At 32.8% G+C, this 20,249-nt stretch overlaps 1 protein-coding gene across 4 annotated transcripts in view; it reads right to left on the reverse strand.

Moving 5' to 3' along the window:
* LOC143201165 (hypoxia-inducible factor 1-alpha) overlaps positions 1–20,249 on the reverse strand; it is a 377,382-nt gene that overhangs the window by 239,419 nt on the left and 117,714 nt on the right. For 3 of the 4 annotated variants that reach the window (XM_076412063.1, XM_076412061.1, XM_076412062.1), the window contains exon 2: positions 2,073–2,260. In XM_076412063.1, coding sequence (XP_076268178.1) covers positions 2,073–2,260 — 188 coding nt within the window. Of the gene's footprint in view, positions 1–2,072; positions 2,261–7,146; positions 7,356–20,249 lie in introns of those variants that run through there. The other variant, XM_076412065.1, reaches the window with a different exon arrangement.

Below are 20,249 nucleotides of genomic sequence, written 5' to 3' on the forward strand. Positions count from 1 at the left end.
CTTCTTTACTATCCTTTCGATTCTATAATTTTGAAAATATCGATATGTAGGGGAAAATATAACTAGAAAAGATTCAATAAACATTTTGTTGCACAAGAATTTCTCAAAATAAGAGGAAATTAATATTTATACCACTCGTACAATACTCGACACAATCACCAATCGTACATATTCTATGTATCTTAGATAATCTATGTGTGTTAGAATACGAATATTGATTGAAATTGATGGAAACATTGATGAAGATTATTTGAAATTCTACGTTAATCTGAAGCTAAAATAAATATGTCATACTAAATGACGAAGTGTAAACTATTTGACACTGTTTAAGTGAAATATACTAACAAATTTCGGTTAGGTGACTGAGTGGATAAAACAATGATTAATAATATCGAGTCAAAATATCCGTTTGTATACACAAGAAAATGATTTGAAGAAATGAAAACATGAAAGATAATACACGCTATACATTCTGTCAAAACAGACCGATATTTAATCAAGTTTTTTTAGTTAGCCCTAACCCTCAAAAGATGCGTGTATAAATTTGACAGCTGTCGCATATCGGTTTGTGAATTATAGCATTTTAAGTGAAGCAACTTTTGTTATTGTGAAAAAAAAAAGAATAAAAAGGAATTTCGCGTGTTGATTAAATATTGCTTTTTGAACGAAAAAAACACAGTTGAAGCAAAACTTGGCTTGATGTCGAGTTTCCGGGCACTGCCATAGAAAATTCAACCATCAAGGATTGGTATGCTAAGTTTAGACGTGGTGAAATGAGCACCGAAGACGGTGAACGCAGTGGACGCCCAAAAGAGGTTGTTACCGACGAAAACATTCAAAAAATCCACAAAATGATCCTGAATGACCGTACATTGAAATTGAATGAAATATCAGACACTCTAAAGATATCAACTGATTCGGAGCAGTGTTTGAAGATGATCAAGCGTAATAAATCCGAGTTTTTGCGTCGATATGTGACAATGGATGAAACATGCTCCATCATTTCATTTCGAAGTCCAATCGACAGACATCCGAGTGGACTACACACGATGAACCCGCACCAAAGCGTGGGAAAACGCAACAGTCGACTGGCAAGGTTATGGCGTCTGTATTTTGGGATGCGCATGGAATAATTTTCATTGATTACCTTGAAAAAGGAAGGACCATCAACAGCGACTATTACATAGCATTATTGGACCGTTTGAAGGACGAAATCGTCGAAAAAATGGCCGCATTTGAAGAAAGAGAAAGTGCTGCTTCACCAAGACAATGTACCGTGGGACAAGTCAGTGAAAACAATAGCAAAAATCCTTAAATTGGGCTTCGAATTGCTTTCTCATCCACCGAATTCTCCAGATCTACGACCAGCGACTGTTTCCTGTTCTTAGATCTTATAAAAATACTCTCTGGGGAGAAATGTTCGTCGAATGGAGAGGTGATCGCCGAAACTGAAGCCTACTTTGAAGCAAAGGACAAATCGTACTACAAAAATGGTACAACCTTGAATTATATTGAGTAAAAAACTAATTTTGCTAAAAAATGTGTTTTACTATGGTAGGCCGGGGACTTTTCAATTGACCTGTTATTTCCGAAATTATTCAATGTGTTCCTTAAGACAATGGTGACGAATTCCATTAAAATCAAGCAAAATTATCGCAGTTGGTAAATTTACAGCACCAAATGTGGATTGAAGTTTCTTGAAGTCCCCAAAGCGCAAACTACTGGAATTAGAAAACGTCTTTGCTTTGAAAACTACAAATACAATTAATTTGACGACTCCTGACACAGCAATAAACGTGGGTATTGCCACATATAGATTAGAATAAGAGTCTACAATCAAGATGAGAAGACCTTAATATTAAACCAGTAAAGTAGATAGAAAGCAAGTTAGTTGGTGGGACGTGGTTAAAAGCAATAGCAACAGGAGCAGTTTGAGCGAACCTGGGACGAATGTAGCAGAACCATTTAAAAAACAGGAAAAACTCTGGCCAGAGCAAGAATATATATAACAAATAAATCATATTTGCAAATCATTATCATAACAACAAATAGTCCCAACAGACAATACTTACATATTTGAATCATATTCCTAACTCTAAGGTACGAAATGGCCAGTCGCATCACAGAAGCTTTGTCCAAATGAGAAATCTGTTCAGCTGTAAGCGGCAGGGCATTTCCGAGATCGTTGAATATTTCGGTTTCTCTAGATCGTCTGGATCGTGCCGCATCCCTCGACTTTTCTTTGCGCTTTTCATTGTTCCTAGAAAAGAAAACACAATATTAGTAACATATACTGAGAAATCAATTCAATTTAAAAAAATATATAACAGGTCAATTGAAAAACGCTTGATCAACTTTAAACACTGTTCCCAATCATCAACTCGTTGTTTTTGGTCAAATATTCGTGAATGATATGATGTAGACATCCAGTTGATATCTATAGAGGGTCTGCTATTCATTCAATTTACGGTCATTCAAAATTATTTTGATGTTTTCGTCGGTAACAACCTCTTTTGGACGTTTACTGCGTTCACCGTCTTCGGTGCTCATTTCACCACGTCTAAACTAAGCATACCAATCCTTGATGGTTTATGTCCATTGTTGATTGGGACAGTGTCCGGAAACTCGGCATCAAGCCAAGATTTTGTTTCAACTGTATTTTTTCCCTTCAAAAAGCAATATTTTATCAACACGCGAAATTCTTTTTTATCCTTTTTTTTTCACAATAACAAAAGTTGCTTCACTCAAAATGCTATAATATAACTAATGATCCGACACCTGTCAAAATTATACACGCATCTTTTTAGGGTTAGAGCTAATTAAAAATCATATGTGTCAGGCCGGGGACTTTTCAATTGACTTCTTAATAATGGACTAAGGACACTGCTCTGCGAAACACCTGAATATATTAGATGCAGTTCAGTGTATTCATCCCTCTATTTCACAATAATATGTCCATCTGGAAGATGAAAGTGCGGATAGGGCGGATGATTTTTCAATTTAACTTCCAAAAAGTCTAGTGTGTCACACCTTATTTTTTTTTTCGGCATCCTCCTATTCGCCAGATTTATCGCCCTCAGAACCCTTGTTCTTCTCGTTAGATGAAATTGTGGCGATAATTAATTTATACAAGCCAATAGCTGTAAATTACATCGCAAACTTGAATAATTGCAAGAGAGATAGAAACAAAACTTGTTTAACGAAGAAAACAACTTTTTTTTTTTTTTTTAATAAAATGCTTTTATTTTTAAAGAAACTATTAACACCAATTTACTTTATTCAAATTAGGAGTGTTTTGAACCAAGCACTTATAGCACAGAACTGACTGTATTTATTAGTAAATTAGTTTAAATAAAAAACGTATAGATTATGATTCAGTAAAACGACCACTTAGTGACAGTATTTTTTTTTCTAGTTAGTATCAATTATCGAATATCATCTATATTAAACAAACATTTGATTTAGGAAGATTTTTGTATTATCGGAACGTGTAAAATGAATAATCTCTTGAAATTATTATCGTCCTTATTTAACCCTTATAGAAAGTTTTACGAAAAAACATCTAAAGATCCTGCCACAAGTATTCAGACATATTGTAAATAAAATTAAAAGAACGATAAGAATACAATTTCTGTACTTACGTGTATATTCATATTTGTTATAAATACGATAAATAATAGCATTTCACATATTGCACAGTGCAACATTTTCGTATAATTAATATTGTCATTATATACATATCAAGAGAGTCGATATGCATTTGGTTTAAAAATATTTTTATTGAGTGAAATTCGTACCATAGAGATATATAAATAAAACTGTTCCATTATTTTCTACATCTTCTATCCATATTTCTTGCAACATAGCGATATCGTGAATGAAAGAATGATAGAAATATACGAAAGGTAGTCAGAAGATGCTGTGTCTGGTGAGTATAATGAAGTACTTTTTAACAGACTTCGAAAAAGTAGGAGGTATATTTTTTTGGCCGATTTCTCCGTCAATTACGGACCGATTTTGAAAATTCTTTTTTTATTCGAAAGAGTGAACTTCCGAGGTGGTCCCATTCGAACCAAGTCAGGATCTGATGGGGGAAGGGGAGGAAACGCTCAAATTTCAAAGGCACGTACAAAGTTTTCACATATTTTTTATCTAAAATAATCAGATATTTGGGTATAATGTCATTGCTGAGCTGATGTGATGAAAGGGTTAATCAGTCTATTCATAACCATCGTCAAAGGCTTTAAATCTGCATAGTTCGTCATTACACCACATGTTGTGCCAAGGCCTAATACTGCACCATTATAAATCAATAGTTAGTGCCAAAATTACAGCCTAATTGAGAGACTTTCAAGTAATACAACGAGAATTAGCAAAATTGTCGTTACTAGAGAAATGAATCCGAAATGTAAACTTTTACTCTATTATTTTGTTATTATTTATTTATTTATTTATTATTTTACTTCGTAGGTTCTCAATATTTTGAGCTTCATTTGGCACTTCATTCATTCTCAAGCCATATGGCTTTCCACTGCGAACTAAATCATGAAGAATGCTAGAAGCATCAACATCTGTATCAGGAAGTACAAAACGGTCAACATCGAATATCATAGTAGCCACCAATTTTCGTTTAATTGCATCCACTACTATGTTGAAATGCAGTGGGGAGACAAGATCTCCTTCAAGAACACCAGCACCAGTAAATAAATCATTTCGCACTCATACACAGTCAATGAAACTATCGAAGATGCCTGAAAAAGTTTAATAATTTTCAGTGGAACGTGTTTAGTTTCCGAAAATTCACAAAAGACTAGTGTATTAGTTGAAAGCAAAGCGAAAACCATATCAACACAAGCGTTTGATCTTGATAAATACCTTCCGCACAATTGCTAGGAGACTTATATCTCGATAGTTCTTATACTGTTTACGATCACAATTCTTCAATATCGGAGCTTATAATAATGTAATATTATTATTTCTACTAAATATTGCATTTGTTTATAAAAATTTATAGTGAATAGTTATTAATCAGGTCTATAAAGCAATCTTAAGAGATTTATTTATCTAACACAGATGGCGTGTTATATAGACTGTGTGTTATATCGTATAGGGTACATTTGTACCAAACCAACTTAGTGTTGAAACCCCACTGACAGCTTTCACTGTTAAGTATGTGTCATTTTGTTGAAGTAGGAACAGATATTTTTAGTGTACGGAAAATGTCTGAATTTGTACTGCTGAAGGTCATCGAATGCTGTATGAAGCTTATGGCAACCATGCTTTATCGACTTAAACATATGAATATTGGTTTTAACACTTTAAAAGTGGTAATTTTGACAGTGAAAACAAAAAGCGTTTTGGAGAGACAACAAAAATTGAAGACGATGATTGGAAGGCATTACTTGATGATGATCCGTGTAAAACCCAAGAATAATTCACAGAATTATTAGGAGTAACCCAAGAAACTATTTTCAAGTACTTGAAGAACATGGTCACGCTCTTAAAACTCGGATATTTTGTGTCCTATGAACTGAAACCAAGAGACATTGAAAGGCGTTTGGTCATGTGTGAAATGCTGTATTAATAACAAAATCAGAAAGGTTTTCTACGTCGTATTGTTACTGTTATTCAAAAGTGGATCCATTACGATAATCCAAAGCGAAAAAATCATGGGGATCATCTGGTCATGCATTAATATTAGCGTAGGGAACTGTAGACTGAAAATAACTATCGACCGTTTAGTAATTGACTATTTACTACTTTTTGGGAGTGACTGTTTTCAGTCGCTATCTTCTGTTCGACTGATTTTGTTACTATTTACTATCGACTGTTTCAGTCGTGTACGTACTATTTTTGGTTCTACTAGTTTCATTCGACTGATTTTTAACGTTCTGGCTCTGTCGTCCTAGCCGCGACCTTGACAAAAATGTACCCAATTTATGCTTACACAGATTTATATGTAATATATGTAGTTTTATGATTTTTTTGGTAGTTTGCTTGTAAATAACAATATATTGTATATTAATATAGCAGCATTTTGGAACGATATCTTTCAAGATATATTGTATATATTTATTATAGTTTATTATTTAACAGCAATTAACATATTAAAATACGATAAAACATTTGTGGGGTATTATTTCATTCGATAGAAAAATTCCAATCCTTTTTACAGATCCACAGAACAATAAGTAATTAAACTTTGTTTAAAATGACAATATAAATTGCATGTTAATAGTAATCAGTCATTATTTTATTCCTATTCTTTATTAAAATTAAGTACACGAACATGTACATCTCCGTCTCGCTTATACTACCGTTGGAAAATATAAGCACATATAAAATGAACTGACCCAAGCAATTATCTCCGTCCTTTCCTCTCTCACAATTTATACACGAAAGGGTTCATATATCGGTCTACTATTGCGAATTGAAAAAAAAACAGCCGAACCGTGCATTGGATCGAAAATAGAAATTAACATTTATAGTCGCTATTTAATTAACTATTATAGTCGCTAGTTTTTTGATTATCGCCTGTTTCGACTGTTTTGAATCGATAGTTCCCAACGCGAATTAATATCAACGGCAAAGCCGAATATCTATGCTTCCAAACTAATGCTCTGTATTTGGTGGAACCAAATTGCCGTGGTGTACTAAGAACTGTTAAAATATAACGAAACCATCAATAGGGATCGTTATCGAGTATAATAGATGCATTTGAACAGGGCACTGCACGAAAAACGACCACAATAGGAGAAAAGACAAAACACTATTATTCTTCAGCATGACAACGCTCGACTACATGTTGCAACACCGGTTCAAACATGCTTGGAAACATTAAAATGGAAAATGCTGTATGAGCAACGCTTCACTTCTTATGAAAATACCAAAAAAGGGTTGATTCGTGTATAGCCTCAACAGATACATCGTATGGAATGAAAACAGGGGTAAAAGTAACGGCGATTGTAGTGAAAAATTAAAAAAAACCTTTAAAACCAATTTATGGATCTAATATAATAGTATTAACTATTGGTTAAATCACTCAACAAGAATCTTTTGTTACAGACACATGAGGGCACATATTAGGCAAAATCCGACTACACAATCACCAAATTACGTAAAACCAAAAGAGAAAATCGTAATAACCTTACGGTAGAAAACACTCTATTCCTCATTTTATACAACACGCACGCGCGCACTAATTTTCACTTAACCGACGCGACCGACGGACACAGAACTGTGACAATTCCGTAAGATCTTCCGAATTCTGCCTGAACTTGACCGCCACTTAACTTTGAAGAGAAAAGAGACGGCTCGCTGTGACCTTTGGTCGGCGAAAAGCGTGTGGCTATACTGCCGATTTGTTATTGTTCTGTCTTGACCGTGTAGCCGATCGCACCTAATCGGACGTTTCTGGGAATTTATGACCGTTTCAGATAAGATGGGAAGCATCGCGGAATCGCCGCAGCTCCCGAGGCGGAGCCTGATGAGGCGCGGTACTTTTTCTGTCTGTCGGAGCACCAACGAAATTACCACTTCGTCGAGATAAAAACCCGTGACGCAATGGTTGCGAGAAATTAACAAGGAATCGTCCAAAGTGACGTTTTCGATTTATTACTTTTGTCAGAAACCGCATTGGTATATGAAAGTTTTTATTTAGATAAAATTTTTGTTAATAAAAACAGTTCAAGTGTCCTTGAATTATAATATCGCAACACGTCAATTGAAAAGTCCCCTGGCCTGGCACATAGATGGCGCTACTAGAATTAAATTCATATGTTTTTTAGTTAGTCCTAATCCTCAAAAGATGCGTATATAAATTTGACAGCTGTCGAATCATTAGTTTATGAATTATAGCATTTTGAGTGAAGCAACTTTTGTCATTGTGAAAAAATGGATAAAAAGGAATTTCACGTGTTGATAAAATATTGTTTTTTGAAGGGAAAAAATACAGTTGAAGCAAAAACTTGCCTTGATGCCGAGTTTCCGGACACTGCCCCAGGAAAATCAACCATCAAGGATTGGTATGCTAAGTTTAGACGTGGTGACATGAGCACCGAAGACGGTGAACGCAGTAGACGCCAAAAAAGAGGTTGTTACCGACGAAAACATTTAAAAAATCTACAAAATGACTTTGAATGACCGTAAATTGAGACTGAATTAAACAGCAGACACTCTAAAGATATCAACTAAACGTGTACATCATATCATTCACGAATATTTGGGTATGAGAAAGCTCTGTGCAAAGTGTGTGCCGCGCGAGCTCACTTTTGCCTAAAAACAACGACGAGCTGATGATTGGGAACAATGTTTGAAGATGATCAAGCGTAATAAACCCGAGTTTTTTACATCATTTCACTCCGAAGTCCAATCGACAGTCATTCGAGTGGACTGCACACGATGAACCCGCCCCAAAGCGTGGAAAAACGCAACAATCGGTTGGCAAGGTTATGGCGTCTGTATTTTAGGATGTGCATGGAATAATTTTGATTGACTACCTTGAAAAAGGAAGGACCAGGTCAAAAATCCACGTATTGGGCTGCTAATTGCTTCCTCATCCCCCGTATTCTTCATATCTGGCCCCCAACGACTATTTCCTGTTCTCAGATCTCAAAAGAATGCTCACTGCGAAGAAATTTTCGTCGAATGAAGAGATTATCGACAAAACTGAGGCCTATTTTGAAGCAAAGGACCAATCGCACTACAAAAATGGTATTAAAAAGTTGGAGAGTCGCTATAATCAGTGTATCACCCTTGAAGGGAATTATGTTGAATAATAAAAAAATTGCCAAAAAATGTGTTTTAGTATGGTAGGCCGGCGACTTTTCAATTGGCCTGTTATATAGTTATATACATATTGTAAAAGCGAGTTTTATTTGTTAATATTTTCTCAATACTTTTTTTTCTTAAAACACAGACAAAGACACGAACCATTCAAATAAATCACAAATCATTCCGAATGTATATGGTACTTAGAATTCTATCTGGAAGTTGGATATTTTAGATTTTTTAATTTTGGGTCGTTGATGCATTTTAATAAAATATTTTTAACAAAAAAATTGAACGGACTTCAAAAAAGAAATAATGAACTCACTAAAAAGTAAAAAATAATCAAACTTAAATTTTTAACAAAGAAAAAAAAACGGTTTAAAAATAAAATATGTTCATAATAATCGTTGTAATAATTAAATAAAAATAAAAATCTTATTTAACCTATCTGCTACTCGTATTTTATATTCTACTATATACACACAATTTAGCTTGATACCTACCTAAACCGACCTATTTATTTACAATATTATTTTAACTACTACCAACTACTGATCAGTCTGAAGACGGTGCCGAGCCCAAACGATACAAAAATAATATTATAATATTGTTACATATACACAAAATTAAATTACGAACAAAACAAATCTAATTTGTTGCTCGTACTAACTTCAAAATTATCAGTTGGTAGTAGTTAAAATAATATTATAAAAAGATAAATAGGTGTAGGTAGGTATTACGCTAAATTGTGATAAATGATAGTAACTATACATTTTAAAGTGTTTTGGCTGTAATTTGTGCAGTATATAAAAAATCCATGGAAATGTGTAAATTTTTTGATATATTCTATAAAATTCTATAAAGGCAACGTTATGAAACTGTGAGATATCCGAATTTTCCATCTATTTTTTGACTTATTCAATATACGCACGGTTTATTATGTAAGAAAAGAGTTGGAGATGGGAAATGAAAGCAATGTGGAATAAAAACTCCAGAAGTCTTCAATGTTTCTTCGGTTCACTTCACTGCCAATTCATAGGTGTAGCTGTTCTCTTTCTTAACAATTTGGATTGTACATGTTATTTAAAAACAATTATAGTGCATAACAAAATGGGTAAAAATTGAGTTTAAGTCTTAAAAAATAATTTCAATACTAGAACATTTCTCTTATATACTATAGAGATACTAAATAACAAGTTGCAAACAATCTATAAATTCCAATTAAGAAATTATTCATGAAATAAAATAATAATTCCTGTGCCGGATTTTTTAAATACAAAATTCCGTTGATGAATCATCACAACCAAAGTATTTTTTAAATGGAAATTAATGCTGGTGGTGCCGTGCACTTACCGCCTTTCATTTCTGGGATTAAATAATTTAACGTAAATTATTAAGAGATGGTTAAAGACCGTAAACAGTGATCCCATTAGTTTCGGGATATAATTAGTCATAGTCTGTCTTAATGAATATTAATGATATGTTGTTGCGCAATATTGAATATATTAAAAAATAAATTTAGAAAAAATTGGCAATTTTTTTCCATGTTATCCTCATCCTATAATGATAAAACGTTAAAAGACTTTATTTTTCTTATATTGCAAATCATCTGATATTCGAATAAATTAGGTTTCAACTAAGGTTCCGTTTCCTTGATAACTTCAATTACCATACCAACAGAAAAAAGGAATTGAAATTACTGTAAAAAAATGACCTTAACTTTTAGACATTTTCATAAATATTTCTTGGGAATAATCTGATACCTACAAAATTCATTACTGGTGCAATTACATGAATTTATGATAAAGTAGTCTAAAATATATTTTCTTGGACTACCGTTCGATGTAATTGGATATTATATTTTTACATAGAGTAAATAGAGATCCATGATAATTTAAATCCACAAATATAAAGCAAGGGAAAAGTTATTTCGACTTTTTATAATAGATAGATTTAAAGGCGCATATTTCTAGTAATATTTATTCAATGAAGCCATACACATGTAAAAGTCCATAGAACGTTCGCATTCTCAGTCAATTTATTGAGGTTTGAATTTATAGAGATTCCTGAATGTCATTTTCGTTATAACAGGTGGGGCAAAAGCTGCGCTACCATTTTGATTGCGCGTCATCTTGGTGATGTGACGTTTAGTTCAGTTTTGCTTTAACCATTGTGTTGTGTAGACGTCCAAATTTTATTATGGATAAATATACGCCACAAGAACAAGCAGAAATAGTGACAATATTTATTGAAAATTATCTTTCCATTATTTCCACTCAGCGGAAATTGCGTCAAAAATATTCTAATCGTTCAGTGCCTCACAAAACCACCATTTACATGCGAATTTTCGACAGTTCGGTACGAAAGCAGACCTGGAAGACAACCGACGTCTCGTAACGCTGACAATTTCTAGAAACATCAATTCGGAGACGTGGTTTTCAGTTGCACATTTCTGCACGCAATTTAAGGCGAATTTTGAAAACTGATTTGAAAATATTCCCGCACAAAATTCAGTTAGTCCAAAAATTGCTACCAAGAGATCCTGATTAACGGGTTGAGTACAGTAATGCAATCCTAAGGCTGCCTGATGCAAGTGAAGATTTTTCGTCTAAATTGATAATGAGCCATGAAGCCCATTTTCTTCTCAGTGGCCACGTTAATAAACAGACAATACAGAATCCTCAATTAATTCAGGAAACATCTTTGGTCCCTATTTTTTGAAAATGAGCAAGGTGTTACAGTTACTGTTAATGCTGAACGGTATCAAGACATGATTCGAAATGAAGATGGGGCCACAGCACACACAGCTTGTTCAATAATTCAATTATTGAATGACGTTTTTTCACGAAGACTAATTTCGCGAAGTGGAGAATGGCCAGCCAGATCTCCGGATTTAACAGCATCAGACTTTCTCTTGTGGGGTTTTTAAAATCAAAAGTTCATGTAAATAAGACAATATTCGTCACCAAATTGAAGAAATCCAGCCTCCGCTGTTGCAGGATGTCATGAAAAGTGTCTTAAAAGGAACCGAAAGTTGCATAGCGAATCGCGGTCACCATTTAGCCGATATAATGTTTCAATTATAATGAAAAAAAAAAATGTAAACACCAAATAAACTTTTTATGAAAACCAAATTTACTTATCTTTTTTTTGAGCAAAGTCATAGGCAATCAAAATAGTAGCGGGACTTTTGCCCCACGTTGTATGTTACATTGTTACCTCTGAACGGCGATCAATCAACTGTTACAGTATCTAAAAGATATTTCAGACTTTGTCTTGGAATTGTTATAGTTCGCAGGCTGTTTTTTGTTATTGATATCAAAATCGCCACTTTTATATCGTCCAAACCGAAAATAACAATTGGATTACGACAAAGCAGCATTACCGTAAGTACGATGTAGCTAAAATGTATGATGGGCTTCAAACGCGCTAACTTTTGAGGCTGTGTTGTTCAATCAAATAACAACAGTAATGAATGTCAACAATGCAACTTCTAGTGTTCTATCATTAGCGCCTATATAAACAGAATAACTCAATAATACTATCAGAATTAAGCACGCAAGTAAATTTCTACGTTTTCATTTAATCTCACAATATTTCTTCGTTTTTTGGACATAGTCGTGTAGACTTATCCGCTTCGGTCAAGTAAAAACGTCTTCCAATAAACAATTTAATGTGATTTAATGAATACAAACCCGTCAAAATGATCGATTCGTAGAGTTCTATTGCTGTATTACAAATCGTCAAAAAGATTTGGTATTTTAGTCAGAATGTTTTAACGTTTCTTATAAATTAATTAAAAGTAAATAGCTTTTTTACGAAACTCACATATTTCAAACGCGTAATATAATAGTTGCAATGCACAAATTTTAATTAATTTTCTATTGAAATCGACATAGCTTCATTGTTTTTATGCAAAGTTGCTTTATATCAATTCTAGGAATTATATATTTCAGTATTTTTTTAAGCACGTGCGACCGTCCAAGGTGAATTTTAACAGATATATCATTACTACAATTAAATGGATTACGGTACAGTTTTTCTGTGCACAGTAGCTATAATAACTAATCACCGGTTTTGCTTAACTGTGTAACTAACTATTAATTAGTGTTGGGAACTATCGACTGAAATCGACTATCGACTGTTTAGTAATTGACTACTTTTCACTATCGACTGTTTTCAATCGCTATTTTCGGTTCGACTAATTTTGTTACTATTTACTAACGTTTTTCAGTCGTGCACCTTTACTTATTATTGTTGGTTCTACTAGTTTCATTCGACTGACTTTCAACGTTCTGGCTCTTATGATTTTTTTGGTAGTTTGCTTGTGAATAACAATATATTGTATATTAATATAGCAAGATTTTGGAACGATATTTTTCAAGATTCTTAATGTAATAAGGTAGAAAGTTTAAAATTGTGAATGATAAATAGTAAAATACTTTCCACTGATTTTATGGCAATAATAGGTAATATTTCGATTACTCTCTTGATTTTTGTTAAATAAAAATAATTCTGTTCAATAATAAATAAAGCATGTACTTTATTTAAAAAAGCTCCAGTAGTTATTGTGTGAACATTTTTAATTATGTCATGAATTATATTATTATAATGATATTATATTATTATCATGAATTATAATTATATTAAATATCCATTCCATAGAAAAATTCCATTCCTTTTTACAGACCCACAAAACATTCAAATCAATCAATAATTACAATTAATAATTATCAATAACTAAATTGTGATGCATTTTTTATTAAGAATAAATATTCTAGCCTAGTAGAATTTAATTATATATGTTATATTTCACGACTGAATCTGACACTGGTTGTGAAAAAAGGACGAGTTTATATTTTCTTTACGTTAAAATAAAGTAGTTTGTATTTTTACCACTAGAATAGGCAATTATCCCACTGGTAGGTAATATTTTTTCAATGTGAAATCTATATAGGTAGTGTCACTGTATCTTGTTTTGGAGTCACGATTAGAAACGTAGAATTTGAGAATTAGGTAGATAATTTGTTTGCCAACTTATAACCAATGCCGTCATGCCATATGTTATCAAAGGCTTGGACCATGTCTACGATGTAGTTGTTGTACGAATGTTTCTAAATCCAAACTGAAGGGTCAGACTCAGTTTAAATGGTTGTTTTTATGTTTTCAATTACATCTGTTATTATATAAACATGGTCAGTTGAATGTTTGTTAATAAACCCGAACTGATGTGTAGGTATTAGATTTGTTCTATCTATAATCGGTTTTATTCTTTTCAACGGGAGTTTTTTAAATACCTTAGATATTATTAGTAGCAGTGAAGCTTTTAATGATAATTTCAGCCATTTTCCAAACGTCTGCGACATGTTTTAGGCAAAATTCTGCATTGATCAAGTTATAATTTACTTTCTTGCCAGTTTTTGCAGCAATTATCATGTTATTAAGTCATTGCCTGGTGAATTCTTTGGATTAATGTCAACTTTGATAACTATGGTTACTTCTTTCAGTGTAACTACTTGAATCGTCGATTTTTCCTGCAAATTATAGTGAATATCAGTTTCGTTTGGCTTGACGGTTTTTTCTAGATGATCAGCGTCCGCTTTTTCTTTATTGGTGCTTGCCCAATTCCACATAAGCCTCTTATAACAACTTATAACAACAATAACAACTAATCCTCAAAAGATGCTTGTATAAATTTGACAGCAGTGGGATCATTAGTTGTATTTAGAATGAAGCAACTTTTGTTATTGTAAAAAAAAATTAAAACGAATTTCTCGTGTTGATAAAATATTGCTATTTGAAGGGAAAAAATAGAGTTGAAGCAAAAACTTGGTTTGATGCCGAGTTTCCGGAAACTGCACAGGAAAATCAACCATCAAGGATTGGTATGCTCAGTTTAGACGTGGTGGAATGAGCACCGAAGGCGGTGAAGATGATCAAGTACAATAAACCCCAGTTTTTGCGTTGATATGTGACAATGGATGAAATATGGCTCCATCATTTCACTCGGAAGTCTAATCGACAGTTATCCGAATGGACTGCACACAATGAACCCGCTCCAAAGCGTGGGAAAACGCAACAGTCGGCTGGCAAGGTTATGGCGTCTGTATTTTGGGATGCGCATGGAATAATTTTCATTGATTACCTTGAAAAAGTAAGGACCATCAAGAGCGACTATTACATAGCGTTATTGGACCGTTTGAAGGACGAAATCGCCGAAAAAACGGTCGCATTCAGGCATATTTTGAAGCAAAGTACAAATCGTACTACAAAAATGGTATCGAAAAGTTAGGGGGTCGCTATAATCAGTGTATGACCCTTGAAGGGAATTATGTCGAATAAAACAAAAAATTGGCAAAAAATGTGTTTTACTATGGTAAGCCGGGGACTTCTCAATTGATCTGTTATAGTTGGACGTTATGTTTCTAACTATCAAGAAATCTAACGGTTCTGGGTTTTTTTCTAGATCAGATAAGTTGGTTTTCCAGTTGACATGTAACTAAATCTTGGCTCGGCAGCTGCTTTATGAAGTTCATAAAGTCGTCATTCTAGAACCCAATCTTGTATTTGTCATATTGACATCATCACCAATTATAAATATTTCTCCTAGATTATTTAGGACATTCATATAATTCTTCTCCTTTTGATACTATCTTGGAGGGTCCTTTGGAGTTAATGGGTTTATAAATCTATTTTCATATCTATTTGGATTAAGTAAGCTATCCGCAAGTAATTCCGCCTTCTCGCTAACTGCTTTGGCCTACTCTCCATTTTATCCAATGGAACGAAGAGTTTTGTTACCTTGGATGATTAAATTTCATTATTTAACCACCTTCCAAAGGCAATAATTATATACTAAAAGTTCAAGAGAAATTTAGAACGTATTTTATTTATCGCAATACTAATTATCTCTGTTTGAGCTGTATAGCCAATTTAATCCATATCAGTGAATATTAAATGTCTCATTATAGACACAGATCAGAGTGAAAGTTATTTTGTTGTAATTACCGTTTCAAAAATTGTAGAATTAGTGACTATATTGCTTTAGAATCAATAATCGTGTTCATGTCTATTTCCTTTATAATAAAAACATTCAATGTCAATCATACATGCGTGCGTGCTAAATCTAGTTAAAACATTTCAATTATCTATTTAACTTCTAGGTCTGCCCTTGACTAGGACTTCCGCCGAAACAATTAATTTCTTGAAATAGTTTGTAGTTTGACATGACACAGATAATTCGGAATTTCTCTAGTAAATTTCTTGTATAAACAAAATTAAAACCTTCCACTTTGCTAATGTATTAGTATTTTAATAAGTGTTGGATGAACTGAACATAAATTGACCTTGATATTGATTTCTCATGTACCGATTTTAGTGAAGGTTGTGCTCATTCAAAAATATGTAACAATCGAGGTTATACAACAAACGTTTAGACAAGTGATTTTTATTTTAACGATCACGAGACAGTATCACGAACTTATCAATGACACTATTAATTATAGATTATAATAGATAATAATAACAATATACTGAAAGTAGAAATCGGCAAGGAGTGAGTTTCTTGGGATGCAAAAGAAAGTTTTTTCATGGATAACCTCCAAAATGGCGAAACAATAAACTCAGATCATTATTCGATACAAAAACAAATAAAAAATACTCGGTTTACAGTCAAAGCATTTCTTTTCATCAAGATAATGCACCTGTTTATACAGTTCAAACAAAAAATCAGTGAAATGGACTACAAAGTGTTTCGACATCTCGCTGATGAGACAGGCTGATCTCGCTGACCTGCTTGACAGTTCCTCTAATGGAAACCTTAAAACAAAGGTTCGATAATCTCCTTCAAAAACCCTAGGTTTTCGGATCGAACCTTTTCCACACCAGTCCTATTTTCATCAAAAACATTTTTGCTGATTATGATTGAACAAAAGTTTGATACAAGAACTTTAGGTTTTCAATATCGACGTATTGATTTGTAACTAAAAGCTCTATACGCCGGATTGGCTGGCGGTGGTAAAGGCGACTGGACGGTCCACTTAGTGTTGCGATAGTCGCGGGTTAGAATCTTGCTGGGGCATGGTCGTACATTTATGTTTGTGATTGTTTAACATGTGTGATTAGCCTAGCCAAGAGTCCAAAATCCGACAAGGAAAATGATCCTAGTCACGCCAGTAACCAGGCTGGGTAAGACCGGATGTCTTCTGAGATGATTTCTAAGTTGGTCGCTCGCCTTAATGCTGAGGACCGTGGTTCGGAGCCCATCTTAAACTGTAGGTCCAGTGAAGATAAACACCTATTTGGTAAAAGGAGACTTTAAATCATGTATAGAAAAAGGTTTATACACTCACAACTATCTGAAGGATAGAAATTGAAAAAAGTTCGAAGAGAAAAAAAATTCATCGCGCATTTAATATCAATTAAAAACAATAATGTTTAAAAAATAATTTTGATTAATTTGAACTATCTTTGATAAATTTGTTTTGATACAAATCTTTTTATTTGATATATAATCACCATAAGCACGTATTTATGTTGTATTAAATAAATTTACTGTGAAAAAAAAACTAAAAAGATTACATCATCACAATATAAAAATAAGATTTATAAGTAATTTCGTATAAATAAAATCATAAGAACTGCATTGCGCATTTATTAGCCATGTTTCAACGACTGAAATAAGTAGAAATTGTTAATCAAACCTACTATTATTGCATGCTGGTTATTATTAAAAATACCAAATTTTCCTGGATTTAAAAACTCACGTGAAATAAACCTCGTGCTTGGACGACTTCCAAAGTGTTCTTCCAACGTATTTTATTAATATTTCAGTCCAGTGATATATGGGAATAATTTGTTTAATTTTTTTAGTATTGAAATATTAGATATGTATCTGTCGTATTTTTAAATATCTTATTTTGAAACGCGATTATTATTATATAATAACGACTCACGACCCAAATAATGCATCACGGTTATTATATCCTACATAGTTGCTGTATCAATAAAATTTTGGAAATGAACATTTTTTGTAATCTAAGGTTCAATAATCACTTCTATATCTATTTTATATTTTCTATAAGCTGAATATGAGTGCTTCAAAGTGGTAACGAGTTTTGAAATGTGAAATAAGTCGATGGGTGTTATATCTGATAGCATCAGTTGTGTCGTGCAGATGTTCACATTATGTGTCAGTAAAATTATTTTAATATAAATTCAACTTCGATTTCCATCTTCATATTCTCTATAGAATTAGTATTTCGACAACCTGTAATATTAGATACAATCTTAATTTACAAATTAACCCCTATGCATATCCCAAATTAAAATTAAATTGCACTACTTAGGCTAAAGTTGAAAGTAACATTTAAACACTATACAAGTTTGTGTGGTTTATTGCTTACTAGCGACCCGCCCCGGCTTCGCACGGGTGCAATGCTGATACTAAATTAAATACACTACAGAAAAAATATGAACGTTGTATATAAAAACATAGCGGCCCGCTCCGACTTTGCACGGGCATAAAATATATATGCCTATGTCACTCAATGAAAACATGATTAAAATCGATCCAGTATTTTTGGTTCATTCATTACTGCCCTTGGCCTGCACGCATTAAATTTGGAGTAAAACAATTCCTCTTCCCCTACACTTACTATGAAGATTTCCTGCTATCTTTGGAATATCTAAATTCATACAATTTTTATTACATTACACATTTTTAAACGCAAATTTTAAATTTGTAATATCTCCGAAAATATTTGTTTAATTTACATGCTGTAAGGAACCATATTGATCTATATTAATTGCACACTGTATTTAAGGTACTTAATTCGATAAGGATTAATGCCGTATTGCTTAAAATAGCTTCGTAAATAAGCCATTTTCTCACGTAAAAAGTAAACAATAAAAATGGTTAATGTGGGTTATCCCTAAAAGATAAACATATACCATCGCGGACTTTTTTGTAGACCTTTTTATGGTGTACAATACTGTAGTACATTAATTTGATCTAACTCGTAGGGTTAGGCAGCGTTTTTGCTAATTGCTAAATAAGCCTAAAAAAATAGGTTAATTTACGACATCACGTTAGAAACCTCTAAACTTAGCAATGTTGCCTTAGTATATTATGCATGTATTATACATATACACCTTGCTCTTGAATCACTCTATCTATTGAAAAAAACCGCATCAAAATCCGTTGCGTAGTTTTAAAGATTTAAGCGCACATAGGGATATAGGGACAGAAAAGGCGACTTTGTTTTATACTATGTAGTGATGCTATATTGTTTCCGCGTTGGTGTGATTTAATAAGTTTATTTTATGATTTAAGGCGTAATCTTGGGTAACTTCATAAATTCATTTGAGTTTGATTTACGTAACGATAAGCATTGGCAGTTAATCGAAAATATTTGTTTTGTTGAGTTCATACTCAGTTTGATGCTTTAGTGCAACCCCCTATAAGCAATAAAATATTATTCTGCCAAAAATATTCAAAGGAAACATAAAATGAAATAAACTATACGTAAAAGATGTAATTAAATTTTTTTTAATGTCCCGTTAGGCTGGTCATATCTGTCGGTGGATTTCATGTCAGAGATGATAATATTATTCATATTTATCTTATATTACTACTAATTAGTGTGATATCTATTACATTTTTTCTTATCAATATTTGGGTGAAAGTTTATGTTATTAAGATTTTTAAAATAAGTCCGTCCTGTACTCCAATAAATTGTTATCTTAAAATTAGTCTGACTTTTGGCTTAATTCAAATGCCAGTATTTATATGCAACGATATAAAAGCAATATTATCTGAGATATGTATACTATTTCTAGACCTATTTATTTATCACACTTATTAATTTTTTTTCAGTACCTATGTACGTCTAATTAAATGTTTAAGAGTCATTATCTAAAATTAAAATGTGATCAATAATTTGATTAGTAGTGGTTTATATTTATAAGAATATTGAGGAATACATACTGATGTATTTTCTCGTACTCGTTTTGCTTGTTAATTAATCCAAACACATAGGAAAAGTAGTAATAAATTAATTGTAACAATAATAATAATAATTAAGATTGTACTAAGTGTATCTAATAAAGATGTTATAAAAAAATATTTATAAGAATTGTGAATTATTTTAACGCATTTACATTCGCCATCATCAATGAATAAGGCTGTAGAAAAAGTACAAGTAGTAGTCAACAAGGTCTATAAATGGTTCAAAGATTGGAAAATGCAGCTTAATAGCACCAAATCTGTGCATATTAATTTTTCACAAAAGATTCCTCAAGAACAATCAGCTAAATACGGCATATACATCGATGTTAGGTTAAATTGGGAACATTATGGCAGACAAAAAGCAGAGCAGATTATACTTAAATTAAAGCAACTATACTGGTTAGTCGCAAGATACTGTTAACTTGGCCTAAAATCAAAGAGATCAATCAATCAAGTTTATCAGTCATAAAGC

Source organism: Rhynchophorus ferrugineus, unplaced genomic scaffold (assembly GCF_030347505.1).
Source record: "Rhynchophorus ferrugineus isolate W39M unplaced genomic scaffold, kcgeb_rfMv2 rfM8, whole genome shotgun sequence".
NCBI classification, from domain to species: Eukaryota; Metazoa; Arthropoda; class Insecta; order Coleoptera; family Curculionidae; genus Rhynchophorus; species Rhynchophorus ferrugineus.